The sequence below is a fragment of the Agelaius tricolor genome, unplaced genomic scaffold (genome assembly GCF_023055355.1).
Source record: "Agelaius tricolor isolate 1412-34295 unplaced genomic scaffold, bAgeTri1.0.p SCAF_4, whole genome shotgun sequence".
Taxonomy (NCBI): Eukaryota; Metazoa; Chordata; class Aves; order Passeriformes; family Icteridae; genus Agelaius; species Agelaius tricolor.
In genome coordinates, this window is record NW_027269264.1 from 33,801,993 (window position 1) to 33,824,034 (window position 22,042).

The following is a 22,042-nucleotide window of genomic DNA, read 5'->3' on the forward strand; positions in this document are numbered from 1 at the left end:
CATCCTGTTTTCATTAGTTCTTATCCCTAATTATGTATGTCAACATCAATACCAACATTCCCAGCATGTAGCTCACAGACAGCTCATGTATTATGATCCATTTGGAAACTCTCTTCAGCCAACAAACATACTTAAAGTCAGACAGTTCTAAACCCATCATTCAAGCACTCATTGGTCACACACAGGATCTCTAGGCTTGTCAAGGTTTCCAGCTTTCTAGATGTAATTAGTGCCTGGATACTCCTGATATTATAAAAGACATCCATAAAAAGATAGCTATACAAAGTGGCCAGGATGAAAAAGAACATATATTTGGAAAAATGTGGACATACAATAACCATACAGAAAATTGTGCACAAGCTAGGTTAGGAACTTACAGTGCAGCGATTCCCTTCTAGAAGTTTATTACATTTGCAAACTGCAGCCCCCAACAGAAGTTTATTTCATTTTCAAACTGCAGAATCTTCACAATCTTTCCCTATACAAAATTATTGTCAGCAGCTATATGTAATATGAAATTATGTTCCTACTTTACCCAGTCACAACACCCCCTTGTAGGCAAGACCTTCATCTGAGATACCCTATGCTATGTACCTAGCAAGTAATTAGCTGAATGGAAAGATTCAGTCCCATCTGCAAAAGATATGTACCATTTACTACTCATATGCTCCACTATCCAGATAGTGGAACAGCAGAACTTACTACAATCACGGTAAAAAACACTTCCTTGTGATCTGTCAGTTTCAGGTAACTTAAGAATTTACCTTAGTTTGGCAATGCAGCAAATAAAATATCACCTGGTTTCCAAATAATGGGGAAGTCATATTTTTCACTATCAGTGGTGAATGTCTTTTAAAATTTAATGGATGAACCTTTAACATAGTCCAAAAATGTCTTTGTGAGACACTGATGTGCAATCCCCAGTCAGGTCTCAATTCACCCCCTAGTCTACTGGGTAGTAACATTCCCATATGTTGACCAGACTACAGTGGCCATAAAATATTACTCAGTGGTAGTAATTCACTGTTTCATCTATGCCGCCTTGCTATTTCTCAAATAAGAAATCAACAGCAGAGACTATATGGGACATTTCTTTTGCGGAGTCAACAGCAAAACTATATGGAACATTTCTTGGCACACCAGGAAACACTGCTGAGAGATCTCCTGCCACTTTGTAGTGACTGCTGTAGCCACAGAATAACTGCAAGAGCTGAGCTACACAAATGGAAGACCTTCGTCCTGCAAAAGTTACTGGTGTGCAGCCCAATTGCACCATTTTGTTTAGCAAGGTGAACTTTTGAGATTCCTAATGCCCAAAACTGCCTGCCTTTTTTTTTTTTTTTTTTTTTTTTTTAATTCCTATTTAAAACAGGAATGTGTATAAAGGAATCTGCACAGTTCTGTTGTAGGAGTCAAGCTCAGCTACATTTACCATGTATTTTTACTGCAGCAATTTTCTTCTCCTTTACAGAAAGGATTAGTCTGCAACTTAATAACACATAACTTTCACCTTGGGGAATGGAAAACACATCTCTGATAGAACCAGGGGATTAAAGTTCATGATCAGAACTTTATTAAAGTTCATGATCATAACTCATTATTGCACTTTTCAATTTTTCTACAAAAATGCAAAATAGTACTTTAGTACTCATTCAATGGGTATGTGTAACCTATAAAACCATATAAGTCTTTACAACCCTAGATAAGAGTACATTTCCATTCCAACACAGTTTACAATATAAACATCAATAAAACATCAACAATAAAGAAAGATCAAATTCCATTCCTCTCAGAAGCACAACATCAAACTTACAGAACAGGCTAAGAATAGAGTATGGTGGATTTTCACATTCAAGATTTTGAGTTGATAGACTTGATACTGGAGCTCTTTTTTTTTTTTTTAAGAGTGTGAAGCACACTGATGTCTTCTTTGCTTGTGCACAATGCTGGAAACAATTACAGTCCTACTGTGCAGTTTCATTGTTCTGCTGTGTTGGTGGAAATCCCTCTGAAATCACCTGGTCCCTGAAGAGAACAACTACAGCCTGCAGTCCAATACTCTTCAATTCTATGTATCCTGCTTATCCTCTACTGTGAGCTTAGAACCAGTCCTAAGATGCAACATAAAACCGGATTACATCATAACACTTCAAACCTAGGTGTCTGAAAATGTCAATGCAGACTTAGATTGTTTGTGGTAACCAAAGACACTACAGCAAGGTTTCCTCAGAAAATGAGGATAGCATGTTTATGTCTGAGTACTCCACCCAGTAATTGTTAAATGCCAGAGGCCTAGATACCAAGTTTCTACAACTTGGTATATACCCACTGGTATACCGGACAACTTTTGTCCGGTATACCAGTGGGTAAAAGAAAGAAACTATACTCATGGACTTACACAAGGAAAGACTACCTGATCTCTTTATTCATCATCAGAAAATCTATCCAGAGAAGATAAAAAATCAAACTTCATTTAATTATTATTTTGTGCACAGAATAAGTATTTTAAAGTGTGATTATGATAAATTATTAGGTGAATATATATTAGATGACTAATGAATAAGTGCACTTCATTGGTATAAAACAGACTTGCTCTACAGAAGATACAGCCACTGAAAACAACTGAAAGAAAAAATACTCAGTCTGTCGGAGAATTACATTAGTGGTGGCCAAGCTGGTTAACAGAAGATTTAGTTCAGTATCTTACAGGCCCCCTTCAACTACAGCTAATTATCCTTACACTCTCCTTCCCTGAGAGCTTACTGATCAAGATATGTCAAAGGAAACTATTGAATAACCCATAATTTCTAAGTATGTCTAAAAAGATGAACAGAGGGTGGCAGCAGGAACAGTTGAATCAACACAGTTGAGGACACAATCACACCAGGCAAAGGAAAGATATATAAGGTATATTTAACAGGCAGCTGGAAACCTCAGCCACAGCTTGAAGAGCATTACAATTCCCTTTGAGAGCACCAGAAAAGACAGCACTGTCATTTCCATGTGTCTCCTGGCATGCAGGGGCAGGAGGGTAGGCTTGCAGGTGGCATGTCCTGTTGTGCCTCTTTGAAATTACCTAATAAAGAATTCCTTTTACTTATAGCATTACAAGATTAAATAACATTCTGCTGTGGATAGCCTGCATCAAACACTTTCCATTAAGCCTTTCCACTCCACTTGCATGGTCAGGGACAGTAAATGGCAAAACTAGCATGTTTTGTGATCCATCCCCTTGAGGATGGCTGACCAGCTCCTCCATTACTTTCCAGGAGCAGACTGCAGATATCAGCTCTCCATCATTGCTGTAGGTTTAACTGGTGCATGAGACAAAGCAGCAATGATGACACTTCAGTGTTTGCATTAAGCATTCAATTAGAAGTGGCATGAAGCCTGAATTCCTCCCCACTTTGACTTCAAGTCTTGAAATGCTTGATTTGCCTTCTTCACAACACTTCAGCACAACTTCCCCAGGTATGCACCGAGATTGGCCAGAACACTGGGTTTGTTTGGTTAAAGGCTAAAACACTTCACTGCAACTCAGACTCTGGCTTGTTCACCATATAGCTTATAGCACATTCTGTAGAAAGCCTGTGAAAAAGTATTTTCTGCTGAGACTGAAATTGTTTTGTAGCAGTACAAGAGATGCAGAATCTTTGCTTCATAAAAGTGTGGTCTGCATCACACACTTTCCATACAGAAATTAAGCTGGCCCTGCCACACTCTCTTATTCTGTAGAACGGTGCCATGTGCAGGACATTATGGTGCTGGCTGATGGAAAGTCATGGAATATGCTGAGCTGGAAGGGACCCATCAGGATCATTAAAGTCTAACTCATAGCTCTGAACAGGATAGTCCCATGAATCACACCACGTGTCTGAAAGCATTGTTCAAATGCCTCTTGAACAGTGTCAGGCGGGTGCTGTGACCACTTCCCTGGGGAGCCTGTTCCAGTGCCCAGTCACCCTCTGTGTGAAGAACATTTTCCTGGTAATAACGTGAACTTCTCGTAACTCAGCTGCATACTGTTTCCTCAAATCCTGTCACTAGTTACCTGAGTAGATAGGGACCTGCCCCTCTGTTTCCCCTCACCAGGATGTTGAAAACCACAATGAGGTCTCTCCTCAGTCTCCTCCAGGTTGGACCGACCAAGTGACCTCAGCCGGTCTTCATACATCTTCTCACCCAGACCCTTCACCATCCTCGTGGCTCTCCTTTAGACGCTAACAGTTAATGGATTTTATGTGAGAAAACCCCTCAGAGGAGCATGAAGGACGTACCCGCTCCAGCAGAGGGTCCCTCGGGCCCCTTACCGGACCGCGCTCCCGCCGAGGGGCCGCAGGGCGGGCGGTACCGCGGGCGGGCACTGAGGCTCCCGAGCCCGCCCCGTAGCACTGGAGGCGGAGTCAGGCTGCCCTGTCAGTGGAGCGGGCGGGCTGAGGCAGCTGCCCCACTATGGGCAGAGCCATGGGGCTGGCTGGGCTGCTGCTGGGGCTCGTCGTGGTCCCCGCCGTGCTGGTGAGCACCAGCCTCCGCCACGGCGTCCCGCGGAACGAGGCCGAGCCGGAGCCGTCCGGCTGGGAGCTGGCGACAGGCGCCGTCCCCGAGGACTCGCTGTGGCCACTGCCGCAGTGGGTCCGCACGTATCCTCGCCAGCTGCAGCTAGCGCCCAGCCGATTCCAGCTGGTGCATGGCGCCGGCTCCTCGGCGGGGCCGAGCTGCGGGCTGCTGCAGGACGCCTTCCGCAGGTGAGCGGCGGCGGGGCCGGGGTGCTGCAGTGGCGGCCCGGGGACGGGAGCAGCCGCCTCAGGGCCCCGCCGGCGCCTCTGCTTCCCCGGCAGGTACTATGAGTACATATTCGGGCATTCCTGGCGGCGGACGTGGGGCCGCAGGCCGCTGGCTGCCCGAGCGGAGCCCGAGCTGTTCCAGCTGCAGGTGGTGATCGAGGCGGGGGACCCTGGCTGTGACAGGCACCCGCAGCTCGCCTCCAGCGAGGCCTGTGAGTACCCGCTCGCCGCGCCCCTCTTTCCCCGGCTTCGGCAGCACCGTTACGCGCTTGATTTCCTATCACGTGTCCGCTGTAGAAGTCAGCAGGTTTTGGGGTGGTTTTTTTAAGGAACTGGAAAGCGAAGGCTCTCGGAAGCCCGCAAAAACATTTCACAGCAGTGGCGACCAGAAGATAATTCTTGCTCTTTATACTGTGGGCAATCTCAGCCCACAGTGAATCGTGAAGCTCGCCTATAATTTTTGCAGTTCAGCTATCGTACAGATCACTTAACTGCCTCTGTCTTTTCTAGCAGCTGTCATTAGGAATCAGAGATACTATAGTATGCAGTAGCCAGTTATCTTTGGTGAGATCTGTGCATAGTCAGGAGATGTTCCCTTTCAGTACAGGGTATTTATTCAGTGAAGGCTGTCACTGCTTACCATCTCCTAAGAAGTGACTGCATTTAAATTGAAGCTACTTACATTGAGATATGTACATGGTATTTCCTGTTTTTCCAGGAAAACCAGAAAGTGTTTGTTGAACTTGTTATTCATCTTGCAGTCCTATAAATCCACTCCCTTTCTATCTGTAGATACAAGAAAGGATTTAAAAACATTATGTTTATATTGGACTTAGTTTCCTGTGCTTCTTTAGTTCTGTGACTAGAGTCCAGAGTGGAGAAGTACTCTAAGTATTAAAGTACTAATCACCAGAGGATTTCCTTAACAGAAATAAGATTGAGCAGTAATAGTGCTTTCTGTCTAGACAGTCTAACACAGAAATCAACATATTCAGTTAAACATACTCTGTTAATCTAGACCTGTTTTAAGATAACCTTCTGTTGTTTGGTATCCAGGATACAGATCCTTAGAAAAAAGATCCTTTTAATCTCAAGTCATACATCCTGCAGCAGGATTAATTCCACCTGACTTGTGAAAGAATGTACTAATATTAAATTTAGTCAATCCTTTTGGAACATATAGCCAAGGAGTTTGGTTTTTATGTGCAAACTTATATTTCAATGCAAATTAAACATAGGAGCAAAAATGCTAATGTTCTTGACGTAGTTCTGCCAGTCAGGTTATTGTGCTGCTTTATTATTATTTGAACTTTGAGCTTGTTTGTGAACTTAAGATTTCAATCAAAGCTGGTTCTTGTCATGGAATCTGTCAGACCATGTGATTTTTAGGTTGCATTCTTTAGAGCAAGCAGTTTTTTTCCTTCTGCTTTAAGAAATAAGTTTTCTGTTACAAATAACGTGTTTTCTTCATATAATAAGCTGAGCATTCCAAGCTCAGCTGTAAGTTTTAATTTCCTGGTTTTTAATGGGCTATCTTTTTGAGGGTACAGATTCTGAAAAATGCTGTTATTGGTGACTTGCTGGTTGTGGTGGTCTGTCTTATCAATAAAGGTAGTATGGACCAGTTAGTCACTGTCCTGTGGCAAGAGTATTTGATATGTAATCAGAGTACAGGATATCTCCCCTCCTGCCTGCTTACCTGTTTGTGCAAAATGTTTCAAGTAGCTTATTATAACACTTTCCAAGTTCCTCTTTGTTTGGGTTTTGTTCAGGAAAAAAAAAAAACAAAACCCAAACAAACCTGCTGTGTTGGAAATAAATCCTTGACAATTTATTTATTTTATTTAGGGAAAACAAACGTTTTCCCTACAGTTTACCTGTGGAAATTGCAGTAGTCTTCTAAATTTTCTTTCTTACCCCCAACATCCAGTATGTGTAATCGGTTCTTAGGTTAACAGGGACGCTTGAGGTACTTTCTTCATGTCACTAAATGCCTTTTCTCTGGTAGTTTAGATAAATGTATGAAGTGTGTAAATTGTAGCCAACCATTCTTTCCTACTGGCACAGATTATGTAAGTCATTGTACAGTAATTCAACATCTTGATTTTTTTCTCTGCTCTTTCAGATGTGCAATTATTGCTTTGATGTTTGAATAATAATATAAATCTATAGATGTATAGATGTATAGATGTAGTATATTTTTATGCATATAAATGTATGTGATTTAAAAAAAATACTTAAAATATATTTGTTTCTTCTCAAAAAACTACTAAATCACCTTAAATTTGAAGCCAAAATTATTTTAGCTTTCTTTTTTCATTAGTATTTTGTACTGTACTGCAGTACTCAGCTTCAGGGAGGATTCTTATGGATTCCTTCAGGTACCATTCTTCATTTTACTTACTGTACTTCATCTTACCTGCCTCCATACTGGTGCTCAGGTCAAGAGGGTGACCTGGCATCCTGTAGGTGCATTAGGGACAGCATGGCCAGCTGGGCAAGGGAGGGGATTGTCCTGCTGTGCTCTGCACTGGGGCAGCCTCACCTCGAGTGCTGGGGGCAGCTCTGGGTGCAACAGTGTAAGAGAGATACAAAACTATGGGGGAGTGTCCAAAGGAGGGCCACAAACATGGTGAGGGGGCTTGAGAGGAATCTCTTTGAGGAGCAGCTGAGGTCACTTGTTCTGTTCAACCTGGAGGAGACTGAGAGGAAACCTCACTGTGGTCTTCACAAGACGAAGCTGAGGGGCAGGTCCTGATCTCTTCATTCTCATAACCAGTGACAGGACTTGAGGTAATAGCAGAAAGCTGAGTAGGGGAGGTTTAGGCTGGATATCAGGAAAAAAGTTCTTCACCTAGGCTGTGGCTGAGCAGTGGAACAGGCTTTCCAGGGAAGTGATCACAGCACCAGCTTGACAGATTTCAAGAGGCATTTGAACAATGCTTTCAGGCACATGGTGTGATTCTTGGGGGTGTCCTGTGCACGGCCAGAAGTTGGACTAAATGATCTTGATGCATCCCTTCCAACTCAACTCCCTTCCAATACTCTGTGATTCTGTATTTTGATTAGTAATTTTTTTTAATAAGACTTAATAGTAAGCACCTGACAATATTATATGACAACTTATATCTTTAAAAAATATGAAACCATAAACTATATGAAAGGAGGTAAAAGGAGAAGTAAATTTTTCATAATCATGAAAAGTTTGGCTTAGCCACCCAACCTTTATAATGTCTTAAATAGAGTGTGTTATTTTTTAAGTCAATTGGGTTAAACTTTGCTGGAATTCTGGCTCATGTACAATATTTTAGCATTGCTCTTACTAAGCACCTTACTTCTTTTATCTTCTTTCTGATGAGCTGTTGACTCTCTGAACAGTGCAACAGCTTGCTTCACAGGAAAACAGAGATGAAAAATAATTGCATGCTATCACCATTAAAAGCAGGATTGATTGGAATTTAATACACAAAGGGAGATGTTGCACTTGGAGAATCTTTTTAATGCCTTTTGGCATTGTCCTTGCAATTCATTCTTTCTTAAAGAGTAAGCAGTTTTTTTTCTTTTCTTTAGATCATTTAACTGTAACTGAACCTGTGGCTATACTGAAAGCTCCTGAGGTATGGGGTGCTTTAAGAGGTAAGCTGATGCTTTTCACATTGAGCTATTTGTTTAGGGTTTATACAAACTTCATGGCAGACCAAGAACCAGCTGATCACTGAGCCTTGCCCTCATTCATTACTTCATTGGAAGTAAGCTTAGGCAGGCCAGAAGGATACTCAGATGTTTATCAGTTAGACCCTTGGTCCAGATGCTCAGCATCTCAGATCCAGTGGCATACTGTGAGTACATGCTTGCTGTACTTGAAATAAGCCAGACCAAGCAAAAAGCTTTTTAAACTATACTGTGAACAGATTATTTTCTCACTGCACCTATAAAGTGGACATGCTGAAGGCATCACAATCACAAAGAATAACAATCCTGACATTTTAGTCTGCTGTTTTTACTGGAATGTTAAGTCTATATATTAGTTACCTATAAATCAACAGATTTTTCATGCTGAATTAGAAACTTCACCAGTTCCCGAAATTACAGGAATAGATGTACAACAAGACCAGAGATTCCCACCTCACTCTCAATAACTTTATTACTATTTAGGGATTAATCTGCTGCAGCTGAGTGGTAGCACAGGTATTCAGTATCTGTGCATAATAGAGAATGTGAATGGTTCTCTCCAGAATTTTTAAATGGTGATGCTTGAGCAATTAAGGGAACTGTGCTAAAGAGAAAGAAACTCAGCTACAAAGCATTCTTTCTAGCTAGATGAATGCCTGTACATAGTTGTGCTGTTTGTAACTAAAATTTTAAGGGCAAGTACTGGGCTGTAATTGAGATCCCTTTCTTGGACATTTTTCCAGGTTTGGAAACCTTCAGCCAGTTGGTTCATGAAGATGACTATGGAAGTGTAAGTATGGCTATTAACTAAATCCACTGTCCTGGTAACTGAGTGCTTCTCTAGACTGAGCAGATCAGTTTCATTCAGCAACATTTCAGTTTGTTACATATTTCCAAGAATCATTTCTGAAAAAAGAAAAAGTACTTCCTGTTTGAAATTAATATGAAATTAGTATAAAATTCTAATTTTTAAATTTTGTTCTCATAGGTTCTTGTCAATGAATCTGAAATCAATGACTTCCCAAGATTTGCTCATAGAGGAGTCTTATTAGATACTTCAAGGCATTATTTACCATTGAAATCTATTCTTACAAACCTGGTAAGTAGGCAGTTTTATATCATTAATAATAAAGGCTTTTTGTTGTGTTTTGGCTCCTGAAACAGGTAGCAACTGGAGATGGTATGAAAGAAGAACCCATCTCCTCTGACTGACTGTAAAAGGACAGAGTGAACTTTGCTAAGCAAACATAGACTGGAGAGGAGTCAAGTGGGCAGACACAGTGATTATTGGCTCTCTAAAGGGGACTGGTATTTGTGGTACCTCAGATTCTCTGTATTTTCTGATGCCTAAACCAGCTTATGCATTATATCTTGGAAGCATGTTTTGAGATGTCTGACTGTCATCAAGCAATACAAGGGATACCTTGCTTCAGTGCCAGTGATTTCAGGAGAACTCCAGTCTTTTGGAGCAGACTTTGGTAATCCAGCAGCAGGCTTAGGTAATCCTTTCTTAGGCTGCTAAGTGCAAGCCAGTCATTAAGTATTACAGAGCAAGGGAGGAAATTCAAAATGTTGATGGGAAGTTACTGAATAATAAGACTAACCAATAAAAACAAACAAAACTTCCTCCAAAAAGCTTAAGCAAGTACATTAAGAATTAATGTGCTCCAGCCCTGATGGAAAGGTGATGTATTTGTATAAGCTTAGCAGCCAAAGATGGGGTGTTTACTGTTTTGCACTCCCCTTTTTTTTTTTGTTGAAGTCCTTGTGGGAGGGATTATTTAGCTGGTTAAAGTGAAGGAACTGGCAGTTTCCCATCTTGTCTCTGTCTTGCTTCTCCAAGATGAAATAATACTTGAAATTTCCCCTCCATGTTGCAGAACTTTGAAAAATAGATATAGGATAGGAAGAAAGAGTGCAGATAAAAACAGTCCTTAATTTCTGAGGTCATTCTTGATCTGTGCTCAGAACTTGTCCTTTAGGTATTTACCACCTTGTTTTCACATTCAAGGTCAACACCTGTTCAGCAAGTAATGCTTGTGTAGTATTACATTTGTGACAGAGGGTGCTTCAAAGCCTCAAATATTTGTGTCGATATTTTTTGTCTTGTCTAAAAGAGATGTCCAAAGAGACTTGCATTTCTAACTATTTTTGTGTTTCTATAACTGCTGCTGTTCTGCTTTTTTTCCTTAAATTGCATGTCTGTCTCTAATACATTATCAGACCTACATTTCATGATGTTTGCTGGTTTAAGAAATATGCTTTTCTTCCCACCTCTGTGCCTGCTTGAATCCCAACTAATAAAAAGCATCAGTAATGTCTTCTCCAACATGTGGTGATTAGATACTTAGGGCAGCAGTTCAAGTTGATTTCTTGTCTGTGTTCAACTACTGCACTGTATTTCCAGGAACGGCATTGTTCTTGAGGAAGGAGTAGGTGCATTGAAGGTCCAGAGATGTAATTTTTTATGTTGAAGGATGATATTGGTTAGAAATGCATGAAGACATGGAAATTAAAACTTCTGCAGTGTAATGAAACAGATGAAATAAATCTAGGAAATGGACAAGATATAAATCTTCCTTTGTATTTGGTGGGAGTTCCTGAAGAGATTTTATTACCTCCTTAAATACACCTAGGTGAAGAAATAATGAGAGGAATGGGTGGGGAAAACAACTGTAGTGTAGCAAGGGTTTGGGAGCAGCTGTGTTGCTGTCAGTCATGAACGATGTAAACACTTATTTGGTCTGCTCACAGCACACCCTTCAAGTAACTAGCAAACCAGCATAACTCAAGGTATGTGTGTAACTGTCCAATTGGAGTCATAATTCTAAAATAAGTGTCTAAACATTGATCTTATTCATCTTCAAGATGAAAAAAAGGAAGTACTGACACTGTTATGAATGAAAACATAAAAGAAGCACTGCCTTTTGCAGGGAAAACGCTTAGTTTATTTTGCATGCATTTGTAAAGGATTCTGCAGAAGTCACTAGTGAAAAGGGATGTACTATGTAGTAGGAAACTCTCATGCTGTTCTGTTTTCAAGTCCAAGGTATTTAGTTATAAAAGTATAAGCTTTTCGGTAAGCTGAAATAGTTGATGGTGCATAGAAAATAGCCCACAGAATCATCTGTGTTGGAAGGGACCCAGAAGGATCATCAAGTCCAACTTTTAAATGAATGGTCCATGAGGGTCAAATCTGTGACCTTGGTGTTAGTGGCACAGTGCTGTAAGCACTGAGCTAATCCCAGGGTACGTGTTCTGAAGTGGAAAAAATTCCTAAGTGTTCATGGCAGTTCATACTACACAGGCTGGTAGAATGGGGATCAAATGAAGAGTTTGTTGACAGCAGTGGTGAAAATAGACTGCAGAGGGGTGGAGCAGTAGAGGTATGTGCTACTAAATGAAACATAGAATGCTTTTTTGGTTCGTTGATGGGGGGATTGGTGAGTTTTGGTTGGTTTTTTCCAGTGGTTTGGTTTGGTTGAGGTTTTTTTCTTTCTTAGTTGTTGCTCTAGGCATGTGGGATATGCTGGGACAAGACCACTTTTTTCCATAGATTTTCTATGAGAATGAAGTGTTTAACTAGACTCTATTGCGTTATTTCTTACAGGATGCCATGGCTTTTAATAAGTTCAATGTTCTCCACTGGCATATAGTAGATGATCAGTCCTTCCCTTACCAGAGCATTTATTTCCCTGAATTAAGTGATAAGGTGAGTGAACATCATTGCAGCAGGGTAGAAGGGCAGAAATCTGGCATATATTTAATGGAAATATCATGCAGAGCTAACCAATGCTTGACTACATCTGCTCTGGCTGATTGTGAAACAGTACCATGGGACGAATAACCAGCAAGTCCATATTTAGGATCCTGCCTGAGTTTCTATGTGTATCATTTTTAAGTCTTCTTTTGGATACAGGGTAAATGACCACCTTTACTCTTCTGTGCAAATTTTCTGAATGATCCTCAGTGTTTGCAGGCCTTCAAACACTAATGGTATGCAAATAAGTAGTGAACACTGCCTGGATTTCTGTTGATGGATTTCTTTAAATTGGTTGACTTCTGCCACTCAAACAAATGTAAGAGATTTTCCTGCCAGCTCTTAGCACCACTGCAATAGTAATATTATCCTTACAAAACACATCATGTCTGTAAGAGATCCAAAAGTGCAAGGTTGTTTCCTGAAGTGAATACAGTGGAATGTGTCTCTTTATTTCTAGACACATAGTAAGCTTTATTACATTAGCGAGATCCACCATGAAGTTCTTGCTCAGTCACGGTACAATAGGAGCCAAATCAAATGTAGTTAAGAATAGTTAAGTAGACTAAGACTAAGTACAAGATTTGTGATTCTGTTTTAAAATGCCTGCTAGAATCTGATTCTCCTGAAAACTATGTTGGCAGTGCTAGAGTAGATGCTGTGAAGAATTTTATAATTCAAAAATTGTAGATGTTACATAGTGCAGTCAGATTATTTTTTGTGGTAAAAGCAAACTCTAGTAGAGCTCTGTCATATATCCCACTGACAGCTAGAGAGAGGGAGATCGTCTTTGTCTCAACAAGCTCCTCTTTGAAAGGCTTATTGTCTACTCTTTCCTTTTTTGAGTAACTCAGCTGTGGAAACCATTTTCAGATAAGCAAAAGCTTAAGGTGCTATTTATCATGAAGAGCATCTTTGGCAAGTATCTGTTTCACCAAACTGTAGTAATCTGGGTCATTGTCACATTTGTTGGCTGTGTGGGAGTGGAATTACACTCAAATTTAGTGTCACAAAAGAAACATATCCTGATGCTAAATTAGTCATGCACAAAATCGAGAAGCAGAGGTGCTGGGAGTTCTTTCTGACTTGGCAGAATTTTTCCATTAGTCTTGTATGTTATGTAGTGAGGGCCCTATATTTCAGAGCTAATAGGCAAAAATAACTTGCTTCTGTACAGAAGAATTGAGAACCATATCTTTCAAAATTCTGAAGGATAAGAAACTAGCTTTTCTGTGTTCTTCAGTAACTGCAAGCTAAGGAGGAAAGGAAGGTCTCCTTAAGGCAATCTCTCTTAGTGTTTTGAGTTTGTTGTTTTGGTAGGGTTTTTTTCCTCTCCACAAGTTACATGAAAAATTATGTCTGTGCAGTTGATAAAACCACAGCCTACTTGTAAAAACTGCTCTCCAGTCTAAGTTAAAATACTTCCGTCCAAATTTTGTGATCTACTGGTATAGTGTGTTGTCTTAAAATTTGAATATTTTACAGGGGGCATACTCCTCTAATCTCATCTATACTCCTACCGATGTCCGTCTGGTGATTGAGTATGCCCGGTTAAGAGGCATCAGAGTTATCCCGGAGTTTGATACACCAGGACACACACAGTCTTGGGGAAAAGGTATGCCCAAGAAAGTGTTAATTGTTAAGAAATTGTGGTAAGTAGTAGCAAAAAAATTAATTTTTTAAGGACTAACCAATAAAGTGCTTTGGAAGGCCCTTGATAAGAGAGAGGCAAGGAAGAGGCATTAAGTGATGTCATGACTTTACAGGTTACAGGAAATAAAATGAATGAAGAAACGTGTTCTGTTGACATGTTCTATGCTAGATGTGTGTGCAAGGGTACAGATTCTGCTTTAGACATCATTCTAGCTTCAGCTACCACTTCACAGTGACTTAGGTGTTAAAAACCCAGAGTAATAAAAAGAGAAGAGAAGCCTCTGAAGCATACTCATTATGTTTGGCTTTCTTCCAACTGGCTTCCTTCTGATGTTTATTAAAGCTTTTTCTTTTGTTCAAGTAGTTATCCAAATGCTGTTTTCCAGGTATTGTGACGGGTTACATATGTTAGGTTGTGTTAAATCATAGATCTGAAAGTCAGAATCCTGACTGCCAGTTAGAGGGTTCCTCAACCTTTTACAAGTTGTTTTATTTCATCCTGCCTCTATTTGGTTATATTTAAAATAGATGAGCATTTAGGTAATGAATATTTACCTTTTTAATGTGACTAACTGCTTCTCCCTGGTAGCAAAGTTAGCATAGCAATATGAAACTGAGTATCATCTATTAATTGTTTTTATTAGGTCAAAAAGATCTTCTCACTCCTTGTTACAATGGAGGACAGCCAACTGGGTCCTTTGGACCTGTAAATCCTGTTTGGAATACAACTTACGACTTCATGACTAAGTTCTTTAAGGAGATCAGCAGTGTATTTCCAGATGAATTCATTCATTTGGGAGGAGATGAAGTGGACTTCAGTTGTTGGTATGGTGACAATTCAAGGAACAAATACCTAGTGCCTCCTAAACCTGTCCACCGGCATCAGTTATGGAACTCAGTTGCATAAGATAGTTTTCACTGCATAACCAAAAGATCTTCACTCCTACCTTTACAGGCAGATCATTTGTGATCCTCAAAAAGCAACTGATGTGCAGAATTTTGCTTTGACTTGTAGTTTCATAAATATTCAAGTATTCTAAAGGATTTAGAATACTAGTCCTCTTACCTTGGCAGGACAGAAGACTAATATGTTAGAAAAATATTAGATAAGAAAATTAACATTTAAATTGTTTGTGTTAAAGTAGATGTTTATATTGAGTTCTGCCCACCAGAAAATCAGGTAACAGTAAGAATTACCAAACAGATTCATATGTGTTTGTATTAGAAGTACAGCATGTATTAATAGTGTTCTTAATTCAGTTGTGGATGTTGAATATTTTGGAGTCTTTCTTCTGGAGAGACTAATAATAAAGGATTTGGAGCATTTTGATGAGTATTAAAATTGATCTAGTTAGTATTTCTACATTCTCTTTAAAGATCAAATTCAAACACTCAGGACATTATTTAATTTTTATAGAGAAGGAAAACTGGCTGTAGCACAGAAATGCTGTAAAAATGCTGTAGCACAGAAATGTTGGTTTGCTTTTTGTGGTAGAAACACAAAATTGTTGAGTTCTCAGACTGCTGATAATGTTGGCACAAAGTAGCTGAGATGCTAGGAACCCCAAAGCTATTAGGAAGCAGCCTGCCAAGGACCACTTCAGAACAGAGACTCCACCAGATTTACCTGAGGTTAGGTCTGTTGGCTTTATTTCAAATCTGGATGAAACTCTTTCAAAATATCTAAGTCATGTTAACCTGCTGCTTCTGCTCTGCATTGTGTTCCAGGCTGTGGCATGCTAAGGCACCAGTTAGTGTGCCGTGCATAGGTAGAAATGATTGAGAAATCTGGTTTAAAACATTAAAAAATAATCTTTTTTTAAACTTGTTTTCTTGTTATTATTTAAGGAAATCTAACCCTGAGGTGAAAGAGTTCATGAAGAAGCAAGGTTTTGGCATTGACTATGCTAAACTGGAATCTTACTATGTTCAGAAGTATGTTGACTTTTTAATTCTTGCTCAGTTTTTCACAGCCATTATTAGAGGGTGGATTTGAGGTGCAGATATGGAAGCTGACTTAGTATCTATCATATTATTTTGAAAAATTGCCACATATTTGGAACTATCCACTTTATTTTAAAATACCAGGTCTGAAGTTCATGGCTTTAAAATGTTCGACACAGCATGGATATGTAAGCTAGTTTTACATACACTGTGAATGTATTGTGTGTCTTAAACTAGGTATCTGCAGTAGTGTCAGCACAAGGGTGGGGAGGAAGCTTTTGCAGACACTTCTTTCTCTCCTTAAATAAAATGGACTTAGTCACCCATCACTTAGTCACTGCATGAATTGCTGGTTTGTGTTAATGCATGTGCCCATTGTTCTACATGGTAGAACATGCTCTGCAAGCATGGTTCTGAAACCAGAACAACCTGCTTTTTCTTGGTCCCTTATGCAGTGGTGGGAAAGGTCTGATATGCCTTGGGGTAGAAAATGTTGCTACTTTGAGTGCTTCTAATTATCTCATTGATGTTAACAAACCTGATCTTATTTCTAAATTCTAGCATTTTGGACATTGTTTCCTCCTACAATAAAGGACAAATGGTCTGGCAAGAAGTATTTGATCACAAAGCACAAGTAAGATGGGAAAATTAGTAAGGTACTCTTGCATAATACCACAATATTGTGTGAGGCTTCCAGAGCAGACTGTTAAGTAGATCTGGCTTTGTCTCTTAAGAGTTAAACCAGAGCCTGCTGACTTTAGCAAGTCTCTCCAGCTGTGGGTAATTTCAATCCCTTGAAATCATCATTTGTTGAATATGTAGTAGGTGAAACAGGAACACCAGCATTGAAAAACAGTTTAAAAAATAGTTAAAACATAGGTTTAAAACATCTGAGTAAAAAAAATAGGTTTAAAACATCTGAGTAAAGGGTGAAGTTTCTATGAGTTTTCCTTTTTTTTTTTGTCTCATGTAACTATGTGTCTGGTCTAGTAACACCAAATACTCAGCATTTAACAGCTGGTCAGATACGTGGTGCTTGTCGGAATCCTCTTAGAGCATTAACTGTCTGTAGTATAACCTAGGCTTCACTCTAGCTGAGTGTTTAAAACCAGCAAAAAGCTAATCAGCTTTAGACTGGGAGGGAGGGGGGAGGGATGACAAGTAGTTTCCAAAATGGTCCTCTTTGAAACAAAATAGAGAATTTTGAAAGTCATGATCCTTTTCCTTGATAACAGCAATTAGGATTGCCATTAGTAGTTTTGGTTAAGTTGGTTAGTTTGTTTATTTTGTCTTTTCCTCTTTTAGCTGAAACCGGACACTGTAGTTCAAGTGTGGATGGCAAATAACTACGCTCGTGAACTGAGTAGGGTCACAGGAGCTGGGTTCACTGCTGTCCTGTCAGCACCGTGGTACTTAGACTACATTAGTTATGGGCAAGACTGGAAGAAATACTACAGTGTTGAACCACTTAACTTCCCTGGTTTGTCACTTTTTTATACGCGTGTTCTGTGCATGAAACTCCTTGGTTTATAGTACAGCGTAAATGGAAAGAATAGGGCTGTTTAGAGTGGCCATTCCATCACTGTGATTATAGTATCATCAAAGGAATTATGGTCAGCTAGAACTCTGAAAAACTCTTTAAAAAAAAGGAACTTTGCACTTCGCACAGGGAAAGGTATTACCTTCCTCAAGCATCTGATACTAGTGTTTTGCATAAGATAGAATGCTGGACTAGGTGGGCAGATGCTTTAGGAGTGGAGTTGTGCAAAATGGCTGTTCGTAGATAGACACTGAATTTGTTGTTATTTACTTGATTGTTAAACTAGTCTAGAAAAAGACATGTTCTCTTCCCTTCAATTTTGTATCTAAAGTTGATACAAACGTCTTATGCTTTCCACCGGGCTTTCATTTTGTGCAAGGGAGCTCTCAGACTTTTAGACCTCATTAAGCACAATACCTGACTAAGTAATTTTTTCAAGGAATGTTCTCCATGTGATAGAATGAACAGTTTCCATGAGGTTTTAAATCTCTGAGGAATGTCAAAAAGCTGAGGAATCTCTTCAGAGCATAAAAGGTAAAATCCTTTCTGACAGAGCAGAGAAATAGCTTCTCTGGGCAAATGGCTTGGTGGTTCTCCTATTCAGTAACAAGACTACCAAAATGTTAGTGAATGCTTAGAATAGCTCAGGTATTTTATATGAAAACAACTGAACATCAGTCCTATCTAACTGTTGATATATGCCCATCTTCTGGACAGAGAAGAATGCTGACTTTCTGGTTTGAATTCAGGATCTGAAGAACAGAAGAAACTTTTAATAGGTGGAGAAGCTTGCCTGTGGGGAGAATTTGTGGATGCAACTAACCTGACACCAAGATTATGGTATGGACTGCTTTATCATTAGATTTTAAAAAGCCAGCTATAAGAAGCAATAATTAATCCCACAAGACTGTATGCTATTGCTAACAGTGCTTTGTGCTGAACCTAAGCAGCTATGAAAAGTAACGCTTCTGGATATTAAGTATTATATTAGACCTGGTATTAAAAAAAAATTATCCATTCTTGGTTACAGACCATACCTACTCTAAAACTTAGTATACCTTTACAGGCCTCGAGCAAGTGCTGTTGGGGAAAGACTCTGGAGCAGCAGCAATGTGACCAACTTGCAGGATGCCTACAAAAGGCTAACTAATCACCGATGCCGCATGCTCCGGTAAGATTTAGTAGGTACTGTGTATCTTGGTTCTCAGGTTTCATTACAAATGGAATAAAGGTACGGGCATAAACTGCTGGCCTGGAGATAAGGAAGAGAGCTAGCAGTTTAATCTGACTGTAAAGGCAATCCCATTTGATTTTGTATCCACAGAAGAGGAAGACAGATACTTTAAGACAGGAGCTCGGGACAGTTTTGCAACTAAAATTTTCAGAACTCACTTTTTTCAATGAAATACTAAGACTCTTCTGAGTTTCTCTTTCCTGTAAAGGAAAAATTAACACCACAATTAACTTATTTCAGACAAAAATTATATTAAAGGGTATGTGAGAAGAGTACACTGACAGAAGAAAGAGCAGACTTCTGAAAAAAAAAAAGGTGGTGTTACTTATTTGTTATATAATAATAATTAAAGACCTGCAGCAGGTAATCAATTGGAGCTGTTTGCATGAGAGTTGAGCTTGGGCAAGCTATCCTTTCAGGTATTACCTTACTTTAGGGGCTGAAAGGGGTGGATAAGCAGTCCATGACAAATTTTAATTCATTTATGTACTGACTTTGTTTACAGTAGTCATAACACATTCTTCTCCCAGTTCTTTTGCTAAAAAGTACCTCGACAAGTTACTGGTTATTTATTGCTAATGTTGTTTTTGTACATTCACAGCAGCAGATATGAGTGATTTCTAGGTTGTAAGTCTCAAGTTTGACTCCACTTTTGAAGTATACAGTCAGAGAGCTGAATAGTTGAACTGCAACAGGCATGAAACATACCATTTTATTTCTCTACAGAAATTTATGATAACTCACAGAAAATGTCAACTCTGTGTGGTAGTAGTTCAAGGTAGATACAAATAATTTCTTTAAAGAACAGGATACAACAGCAGTTATAGTCAGCACTTGAAACTCAAGCTCTCTACTCATGTTCATGAAGATGTCTTAGCATAATTATGTGTTGGAATCACAGAATTCCTAGGTTGGAAGAGACCTTAAAGATCATCGAGTCCAACCCAGCCCTAACACCTCAACTAAACCATGGCACTGAGTGCCACATCATCTTTTCTTAAACACATCCAGGGATGGTGACCTCCCTGGGCAGGCCAATCTAGAACTTTATCACTCTTTCCGTAAAAAACTTCTTCCTAATATCCAACCTATATTTCCCTTGGTGCAGCTTGAGACTGTGACCTCTGGTTCTGTCCATTGCTGCCTGGAGAAAGAGACCAACCCCACCTGACTACAGCCACCTTTCAGGGAGTTGTAGAGGGTGATGAGGTCACCCCTGAGTCTCCTTTTCTCCAGGCTAAACACCCCCGGCTCCCTCAGTTGTTCCTCACAGGGTTTGTGTTCCCAGCCCCTCTCCAGCCTCGTTGCCTCCTCTGGATGCACTCAAGCGTCTCAAGGTCCTTCCCAAACTGAGGGCCCAGAACTGGACACAGCACTTTAGTTTAGAGTATATAGTATGTGTTTAGCTTGCTGTCACTCTTTAATCAAGAGTTACTGAAGGACTTGAAAGTTTTGACTTGGCTGGGTTATTTCAAACTGGCTTAAAATAATCATGTGAGGAAAATAGCTGTATGTAAGTTGTGCTATTTCCCTCAGTCATGAGAAAAAATAGATACGTTAAGTGAGAGTTGACAAATACATGTTAAAAACTATATTAAGGGGATTTCAAAACTTAGGGTGGTGCATCTCTTGATGGGGCCTAGGAAAACACTGCTACAACTGAGCAGTTAAGTGTACAGTGGCTGTACCACTAGGATTAGGGTTTTACAGTGAACTATGCTGTTCCTGGACCTGGTTGACTCCACTGCTGCATCTGCATCATCTTCCTTAACACTGGTACTTGTAAAGCTGTAAAAGGAGCTGGTCCAGATAACAGCAGCTGCTCTTCTAATGCTGGCATGAGAGATGCAGAATGCAGGGGCAGACTAAGGACTACTCCTTGTACTTGTTGCATATATTTAGCAACAGAAAGTAGTCTAAGGAAAAACTGTTTTGCTGACTTAGGATGAACAATTCCTGTTAGAAAGTAACTACCTTAATAAAAAGATATGTTGTCCTGAAAATGACTCTTTTTATACAGACTTTGAACCAGAAAAAGACTAGAGGAACAATTCCTTTCCCCTTGATGAAGTGAAAATTCCATGGGGCTGCAGTTGTTGTTATTCATGTATATGGGGCTTCCTCAAAGAGCTTAGTATCAGGATGTTGTAGTCTTAGCATGTATGTAACGACTGTGTTCCTATTAATGTTTTTATTCATCACATATGTACTGACAGTGGCAGTTGTAGGAGGACAAGGGTCTTTTCCAAGAGAACAAAGATCTGGCTTGCTCTGCAGCTGGTTACCAGGGAGCAAGGGGAATGGGTAGCTAGCACATTGTAACAGCTAGATCCTGGTCACTGGACGAACAGTAACTCTGCCTATTGAAGATCGAGGCCACTGCTCTTGAAATACTACTGTGAATGCAGTAGGTACTATGCAGATCCAAAATCAGCTTCTTCTAGGATACAGCAACCCAGATTGCAGAGGAATGATGATGGGAGGAAGGAAACAGTAAGATGGGCATATATTCCAGAGACTTAGAAACCAAGCCTTGTCTTTACTAAGAATGTGTCTTGCTTAGGGGCAGCAGTCATTAAGCTGAGCTATTACTCAGTTTCTTCCACTGCACCACTAAACATTAGTGGCAATAGTATCTATATCTTAAACATTTGAGAAATAGATTATTTTTTACAACTATTTTAATTCTGAAACATGTTTTTTATACTATCTAACTGCACCATCATAAGCCACAGGGGTTGGTTTGTTTGTAATGCCACATGAGAACAGAATAATTTATGATTGTGTAAGCTGAAAGAAGCTGACTACTCCCCCCAAAATAATGAAAATTATGGAACTAGAGCTGCATATGAATGAAACATTGAGGTTGGGAGAGGAGAGGGAAGAATGTGTAAATGTCAGTTGGTTCTTATTTGCCTTTCTTAGGACTTCTTTTCAATAAAAGCAGTAGATTTTGCAAAACATCAAAAGAACTAGCCCCTGAATTTAAGCTTTTCAGCATGTCTGCTAATAGCTTGGTGCCTCTTATTGAAACAGAGGTTCAGTCTAAAGTGTAATCAGAAGTAGAATAGGGCCCTTTTCACTCCCTAAATAGTTCATCTGTTGTTTTCTAGGAGTAGTTTTGTTTATATAGTTATTAAAATAGATTGCCAGTATCTCTCTTCCTGCCTACACAAGCAGCCAGTTGTTTGATTATAGCCATACCCATTCTGCTTTATTTTAACAGCCGTGGCATAGCGGCCGAACCAGTGTTTGTTGGATACTGTGCCCACGAAGCAAGAGGGCCATAACTGCTGCAAAGACTTCTTCTCAACAGCCTGAAGTGCCTCTGGGGGATATGTATGTGTGGTTTCATATCTGAATCAAGACTTAAAATTTTCACTTTTAAAATAAAATTATTTGACAGCCTTATTGGAGTAAAAATTATCATTATTAACCTTTCAAAAGTAGGGATT

The 22,042-nt window shown here is 39.7% G+C and overlaps 1 protein-coding gene and 1 long non-coding RNA gene across 2 annotated transcripts; one reads left to right on the forward strand and one right to left on the reverse strand.

Annotated features, from left to right (window-relative positions):
• Positions 1-290: 290 nt before the first annotated feature.
• LOC139589101 (uncharacterized) lies at positions 291-4,566 on the reverse strand. Its single transcript, XR_011678935.1, has 2 exons — positions 2,851-4,566; positions 291-2,751 (listed from the first exon to the last, which is right to left on the reverse strand). It is a non-coding gene; the product is annotated as an uncharacterized lncRNA (long non-coding RNA).
• Positions 4,398-21,998, forward strand: HEXB (hexosaminidase subunit beta). Its single transcript, XM_071425191.1, has 14 exons — positions 4,398-4,745; positions 4,839-4,996; positions 8,355-8,420; positions 9,200-9,246; positions 9,445-9,555; positions 12,067-12,168; positions 13,702-13,831; positions 14,514-14,694; positions 15,718-15,804; positions 16,375-16,447; positions 17,119-17,293; positions 18,103-18,193; positions 18,420-18,524; positions 21,814-21,998. The coding sequence occupies exons 1-14, from the start codon at positions 4,453-4,455 to the stop codon at positions 21,875-21,877; spliced, it is 1,683 nt and encodes a 560-aa protein (XP_071281292.1). The 5' UTR covers positions 4,398-4,452; the 3' UTR covers positions 21,878-21,998.
• The last annotated feature ends 44 nt before the right edge of the window (positions 21,999-22,042 follow it).

Coding starts and splice junctions, on each gene's coding strand:
- HEXB (XM_071425191.1), top strand. CDS start 4,453: ATGGGCAGAGCCATGGGGCTGGCTGGGCTGCTGCTGGGGCTCGTCGTG. Junction 13,832..14,513: donor CACACAGTCTTGGGGAAAAG/GTATGCCCAAGA, acceptor TGTTTTTATTAG/GTCAAAAAGATCTTCTCACT. Junction 18,525..21,813: donor CACCGATGCCGCATGCTCCG/GTAAGATTTAGT, acceptor TTATTTTAACAG/CCGTGGCATAGCGGCCGAAC.